This window comes from Alosa sapidissima, chromosome 19 (assembly GCF_018492685.1).
Source record: "Alosa sapidissima isolate fAloSap1 chromosome 19, fAloSap1.pri, whole genome shotgun sequence".
NCBI lineage: Eukaryota > Metazoa > Chordata > Actinopteri > Clupeiformes > Clupeidae > Alosa > Alosa sapidissima.
Window position 1 is genome coordinate 12,330,507 of NC_055975.1, and position 7,095 is coordinate 12,337,601.

Below are 7,095 nucleotides of genomic sequence, written 5' to 3' on the forward strand. Positions count from 1 at the left end.
ATAGACGCATCAAAGTGAAAAACAAAAGTCTACAAGGCAGTACTGAGGTGATGGTGGCAACATTACAGTTTGTTTAACACTGAGATGACGGTGGGGACAAAGCATAGAGTACAAAAGTATATAGGTTTAAGGTTTAAAGATGTTGCCTTCAGATATTGAACCTATAAGGTATTTTAAAATTCCATTTTACTTAGGGTATGCCTAACTGTAGAAACAAATTAAGACAAATTCAGTCTGAAGTTATAAAAAACAAGATCCTCACATCCACAATTAAAGATGTATTCTGTGATTTGGTGAAAGCCTCAACAAAAGTCAAGTTAAAGCCCTATTTTAAATTCTCTCAAAGCAACAACATGCTGATTGAAGGGACTTGTTAATGGATCGGTTTGAGCATGTTTGGCCCTTACCAAGTTACAGTGCAGATGCACTGAATGGACAACTGAGGAGGAATTAACTGAATTTGACAAAGTTGTATTGGATAATGTTTGTGTTTTAACTGAATTTGACAAAATTGTATTGGATAATGTTTGTGTTTTAACTGAATTTGACAAAATTGTATTGGATAATGTTTGTGTGTGTGTGTGTGGCTGGCTGAGCCTGTGTTAATGACATGCAGGGAATGGAATACAATTGGGCCTACAGTACACGTCTCTGTCTACAGCTTTTAAAATAACATTTGCCATCTCATCAACATCAATGTGTTAGGATGTCTCATTTGGTCTTAACTTTATTTTATCTCATCTTATGAAGCTGACATTGTGCTGACAAGGTATTCAATTTGTCCCAGCATCTTTAACCATGAGGTCAGTGCACTTTAGCAGACGTTTTTCTCATCATTGATCATGAGGGAGCACCCTAAGTTTCCACTATTGTCATAAATGCCATGGCCATCGAGTGGGAGAGGCGCACTGCTCTAAATTTAGAGTGGACTCACTGGAATGTCCTGGCTCTCCTCTTTGCCTCTTGCCAAAATCACACTGTTGATTCACGACAGACACAGTTCCCCTTTCATGTTGCCATGTGACTACTGACTAGCGGGAAGGCCTCCGGATGAAGAGGAGACTTGGGTGGATATGCATGCCCAAGGAAACCCCATGTCTATCATCCAACACTGCTTGGCCCAATAACGTGTGCATAAATGACTAAACTGCACACTTACAGGTTTATGAACATGGAACTAAAAACATGTCCCGTGACTAACAATCACACAGAATTATGTGTGTTACATTTACATTTATTAATTTATATATTCATTCATTTATTCATTTAGTGTTTGAATTCCAGTTTTTATTCTCGAAGGAGGCAGTGAGAGAGTTTAGGTGAACCCTAAAGGACCCCATTTTAATTAATCATTGAGAATGTGTTGTTGATCACTACAGTATGTACAGTATTAGTGAGCCCCTCTTAACCGGAACACGCCACACAGTTCCCCCTCCAGCTTGCCACCACCCGTTCAACCCATTGCATTCACATTAATCATACCCACCCACCCCACATGTCATTACACCACTCACCCCAATAAGGGAATTGGGACTGGACAAGGAGTGCGCGCACGGTCAGGGTTGGGTGACACCGGTGGCTCAGATCTCCGCCCTCCCTCCGTCTCGCGGCTATTTCTGGCCCGGGCCCTGTGACAGCGAGAGTGTGTCTCGTCCTGACAGCTGGCCGCCACGTCCAAATCAAAACAAGGCAGCACTGGCTGGAGACCTTACCCCTGTGACCACCGCAACGTCGCCGCAGGTGCAGTGCGCTGGTGCTAACGGGAGACAGGACAGGGGACGTGAGAGACGGAGGCCCTGGGCACTGAGAAATCCTGAGACTGAGCTTTTGAACTGAAGTTTATTAAGCCACAACAAAGGATTTTAATAAGTAGGGGTCTGACTGAAGAGGCAGACATTGACCCAGCAGCAAGGCACTTGAAGTTGAATTGACGCGAAGATGACAAATGAGGAGGACAAGGATCCTGATATTGAACTTTTTGTCAAGGTAAGCATTCCAAATGCATGGTCAGGTGTTTGCTCGTCCCCTATAAATAGTTTTGACATTGGTATCAATGAAGGGAGCACTTTTGATGTATTGTTATTAAGCATCCACATTGTATGTGTTTTGTTCAGAACCCACAAAGGCCAATGTTTACATGGCATCCATTTCACTTTTCTAAAGGGCTGCTGTAACACTATATTGTTGCTTGGATTACCCATGGGGCATTATTTGGCTGAGGTTGTTTGGTCAGTATGGGACTAAGGGGAGAGGGAATCTAAGGGGGGCATTCTCCCATCAGAGGGTCTGTGGGCAGGTTCCCCACTGAATAATTTCTCATCTCTTTTCAACACAACTCTGGCCACTGGAGGTAAAGGTGTTCCTCAGAGATAGGTGGTCTTTGGGAGACATGTCAATTAATCACTGAGACTCTGTATTGTATCACCTTATCCTTATGTATTTGAAACTGAACATCATTTGTTTCTGTTGCAAAGTCAATTTAATGCTCAAATGAATTTCAATTATACTTCAGAAATTTAAAATTCAGTGTCTTTTACCAGTAAGACATTCTGCTGTGAGAACGTGCTCATTATTTTACTTCTAAGCCAAGTATGTCTGTTGTAAGTCTGTATGAGCAAGATTTTTTTTTTCATATAAATTAGTTATTTTTCCAGTCAGTCAGATGTAAATTATAATAGTATTAACAGTGCACTCCATATTGACACATTATATTTTTCAAATTAACTGACTTTGAATTGACTTTTATGAATTTTCTGAGCAATGTTTCCTGTATGCATGCAGTATATGTCTGTGTAGCATCACAACTTATGAATCACAGGATGTACTGGTATACTCACCAATCATAGGGCTTGTGATACACTGTCCAAGGGAGATCGGTGTCAGTCAGTGCAACACAATCTTGACCTTAATCTAGGAAGGGCTACTCTTTCAGGAAACCTTTGGTGGGTGGAATAGGGAGAAGTCTGGAACAACAGCTCTATGGCAAATGCCCGACATGACGTTGCATGTGTGAATGCTCTCAGTCGGAAACTTTGATAACAACAGTCGCTTGCACCGCAAGTTAATTGCAACCTGAAACTTTGATACCTAATATATGCCTCGGACACCAGGCGAATGGGCCATGTGGAAACAAGATCTTTTCATCCCAAAGCCTTAAATTGTTATAGTCGGGAGTCAGTGTGCTGCACGGAGATCAAGATAATGGCTGGACTCAGGTGCTGTTTGCTTGTATTCATAAATATGTGGGCCAGTAATGTCAAACCTTTAACTCTCTTGGTCTAGGCCTACTGAAGCAAGTAATGGAATTTCCATGCATAATTCACACTCTTCACCTATCCAGTGTCCTGATCAGCTTTCTAAACAACTCTTGTTTGGTATTTGTGTTGTGTGACCTCTGTTTTTCAGATATGGAAATTTGGCTGTGATGCATTATTGTGGATAGATTATTAGCCTCTATTCAGTGACCTTGCTAATTGCTATGCATTCAGAATGTATAAAAGCACAAAGGGTTTCTACTGATCCGCAAACAGTTTCCATTTCGGTCTAGTGTCTGGCCACACACAGTTCATTGGTGTCCGTGAATGTGACCTTTAAGCTTATTCCTTCTCTTACTCTCTGGCTGTACCACTTGTGTGGTCTAGGATGTCTGTACAATTACCCTCAGTTGAATGTGAATTCTGCAGTCTGCTGCTGTTGAGCGTCTAATAGTTGGCCTCTGTGTGTGTTGTGCAGGCGGGCAGCGATGGGGAGAGCATTGGAAACTGCCCATTTTCACAGAGACTCTTCATGATCCTGTGGCTCAAAGGTGTGGTGTTCAATGTCACCACCGTTGACCTAAAAAGGTAATTTTATGCAGGATTCAAACGGGGGATTGAATGTATCTTTTGGGTATCTCTTAAACCTAAAAACAAACTACTATCTCAGACTTCCATCCAAGTTCATTTCAGTGTCGTATCATTTCTTTGGAATAGAATTTTTGATGCAAGTCATTCCTAATTATTTGACTTGATTAATGATGATTCAGTAGACAGATGATGATAACCTTGGTACAGTGAAATATCTGCCGAGTTCCAGGCACTTGTCTGATGCTTTGACCTATGACTTTTGTGGACATAGAAAGCCACCAGACCTCCATAACTTGGCTCCTGGGACTCATCCACCTTTCCTTACTTTCAATGGGGAAGTGAAAACTGATGTCAACAAGATTGAGGAGTATCTGGAGGAAATGCTGGCTCCCCCGAAGTGCGTAGACTATAGAGGAGGCATATTGCTATTGATTTGACCTAAACCAATTTGACGGCCCATTTCAGTCAGAGTTTGTTGAATTGCCTGCATTGTTCCAGGTATCCCAAACTGGCTGCAAAGAACAGGGAGTCCAACACAGCAGGAAATGACATCTTCGCCAAATTCTCAGCCTATGTGAAAAACACGAAACCAGAGGCCAATGCAAGTAAGCTACTTAAAAACACCCGCTCACTTTGAATATCAATGTGCAACACACTGGTGTAGCTTTTGGTGTAACTGTACTATGCATTTGCCCTCTCTTATTACAGGTCTTGAGAAAGGCCTTCTCAAAGCACTGAAGAAGCTCGATATTTTCATGAACTCTCCATTTCCCGATGAAATCGATGCGGACAGCATGGAGGAAGAGAAGGGATCCACGCGCAAGTATCTGGATGGAAATGAGTTAACCCTAGCAGACTGCAACCTCCTGCCAAAACTGCATGTTGTCAAGGTGAGCAAAAGCAGCAAGTGGCTGGAGTGAGTTTCTATGAGGTATATTTAGATGTAAGTGCTCGAAGAAATGACAAAGTTCGGCTGGCAAGAGACTTCTGTTCCTGTATTGCTAAAGAGGGGATCGTTTTTCAAAATTGTATATGATTGTCTGTCATTTAAACTGGGAAGAAATTGCCTTGATAAATGCAGTTTGTATTGTATGTAATGCTTGTGGTACGCTTCAGCGCAACTTAAAGTAATACAACACTGTTCCTTGGTAGGTTGTGTCTAAGACGTTCCGCAACTTCGACATCCCATCAGAATTGACAGGGGTGTGGAGGTACCTGCAGAATGCTTATGCCCGTGACGAGTTTATCAACACCTGCGCAGCAGACAAGGAGATTGAGCTCGCCTACCAGGATGTAGCAAGGAGAGTTGCCAAGTGAGGAAATCTGCTACACCACAGCTCTGGTCTTGACAAAAAAATAACTTTTTTCAAAAAGGATTTCAGCAAGGGAGGGGGGCTCTTCCTGCTGTGTTTCTCTCTTATAGAACCATGTGTGTTTGATGTTCTTGTAATTGCACAAAGGAGTGAATAGCTCTCTCTGATGATCCTACTGTGCATGCTGTTGCCATTTCCCTGTCTTAGGCCCATGTAGCATCTGCACTTTTACCTGCTTTATGTGATGTGCCACTGAACTTAGCCTTATCTCTCATGATGCAGCTCTTCAATTAGGGGAATAGTTAAGTTCATTCTTTAATGTTGATCATAATAGTTATTAATTATAAGCAAATCATTTACATAGTCTCTTTTTTATTTTTGTGTTTTGTCTGTCTGTATTATATGTACTGTATGTCACCTAAAATGCCATCTCTATGGCTGAAAGAACCTTTTTAGCTTCACATCTTTATACGCAAGTTTCAAATGTAAAGATAAATGTTAATCAACAGATGCTCTTAATATCCCTAATCTGCCTATTCATTAGTATTGAGATACTGATGCTGTCTTGGACAGAAGGCCTGACATACCGTATGTGATATGTGATATGTAATATTTATCAACTTAATATGCTGGATGGTCTTTCCTGATTTCTTGTGGGGTTTTTTGTTTACATGAATGTAAGTCCTAGATGGTGAGGGTGAGGATGTTGAAATTAATCTACTGATAGTATTGAGATTGTCCGTAAAGAACAGAGCCTTAAATAGAAACTCTCTCTATATAAACGACTCTGATAAAGAATAGGGTTTCAGCTCCATCTTGTGGTAGTGAGGTGGAATTTCTTTTCTGAAATAGGTAGGCCAAGGAGATGAGGCAATATAAGGATGCTGACTGAAATTGAATGTGTATTTATTGCTGAATTCTTTGGCTTTGACATGTATTAATTGATATTATTTCAATGCCCTTTGGGTAGACACAAAGCTTTAACATATTTTTGGATGTAGTGAAGTCAGCATTTCCATAACCGCATAGTATGCATCAGTCCATTACTCTTTTATTCCTGTAAAAGATGGTCTGGATTATCTCTCAGGAACCTGAGCCCTAGGAATGATTTCAATTCTCTTCCATTTATAAACGGAACACAAGGATGATTGTGCTTGGATGAATAAAGTTCTATTTTCACAGTGTTTACTGTAGTCTGGATTCTGTCTCAAAACTCAGTCTCTTATCCTGAAATCATTGCATGCTTATAATTTTGGAATAATTTGAACCAGAGGAGAAATATGATCTATGACAAGTCTTACCATTTGATTGACATATTCCTTACTCTCCAGATCTTTCACTAAATGTTATGGACAGTGGTTTAAAGGTTAGTCAGTCAGTAACAGGAAGACGTGTTTGTTCATGTTTATGTTTATATTTGAATTTATTAGCAGACGCTTTTGTCCAAAACAATTCTATTTGGTTACACTTTACTTGACAGTATCGACATAAGAGTGACATGACACTGTCATGAACGTATCATAAACAAGTCATAAACGTTTATGACATAACACTTCTGTTATTAAAACTTTGGTCAAGAAGTGTCTGCTAAATGTAATGTAATGTAAATGTCTTTTGGTTTTTGTCATAACAAGTTAGGGTTAGAGTTAGGGTTAAAGGTTAGGATTAGGGTTAGAGTTAGGGTTCATGTGTCATGACAGTGTCATGTCACTCTTATGTAGATACTGTCAAGTAAAGTGTTACCTTATATTTTAACAAAGGACCAAACGAAACCCACCAGAGAGGTAGCTCACCCCTACGATCAGTATTCCCAGAGAATCTCCACGCATGGTTTCGTTTTTTTGTTTGGGCGACAGGCTACCCCCACTTTGTTCGTTTCCAGTTTTCGGAGCCTGAACTGCATACAGAGTCTGAGAGTTTGTTTCTTGCAGTGTACT

General features: G+C 40.7%; 1 protein-coding gene across 1 annotated transcript; it reads left to right on the forward strand.

Annotated features, from left to right (window-relative positions):
• Positions 1-1,424: 1,424 nt before the first annotated feature.
• Positions 1,425-6,342, forward strand: clic5a (chloride intracellular channel 5a). The gene is made up of 6 exons (XM_042073113.1): positions 1,425-1,986; positions 3,733-3,842; positions 4,117-4,242; positions 4,344-4,450; positions 4,554-4,735; positions 4,998-6,342. Exons 1-6 carry the CDS (start codon positions 1,939-1,941, stop codon positions 5,160-5,162), a joined length of 738 nt encoding a protein of 245 aa, XP_041929047.1. The 5' UTR covers positions 1,425-1,938; the 3' UTR covers positions 5,163-6,342.
• The last annotated feature ends 753 nt before the right edge of the window (positions 6,343-7,095 follow it).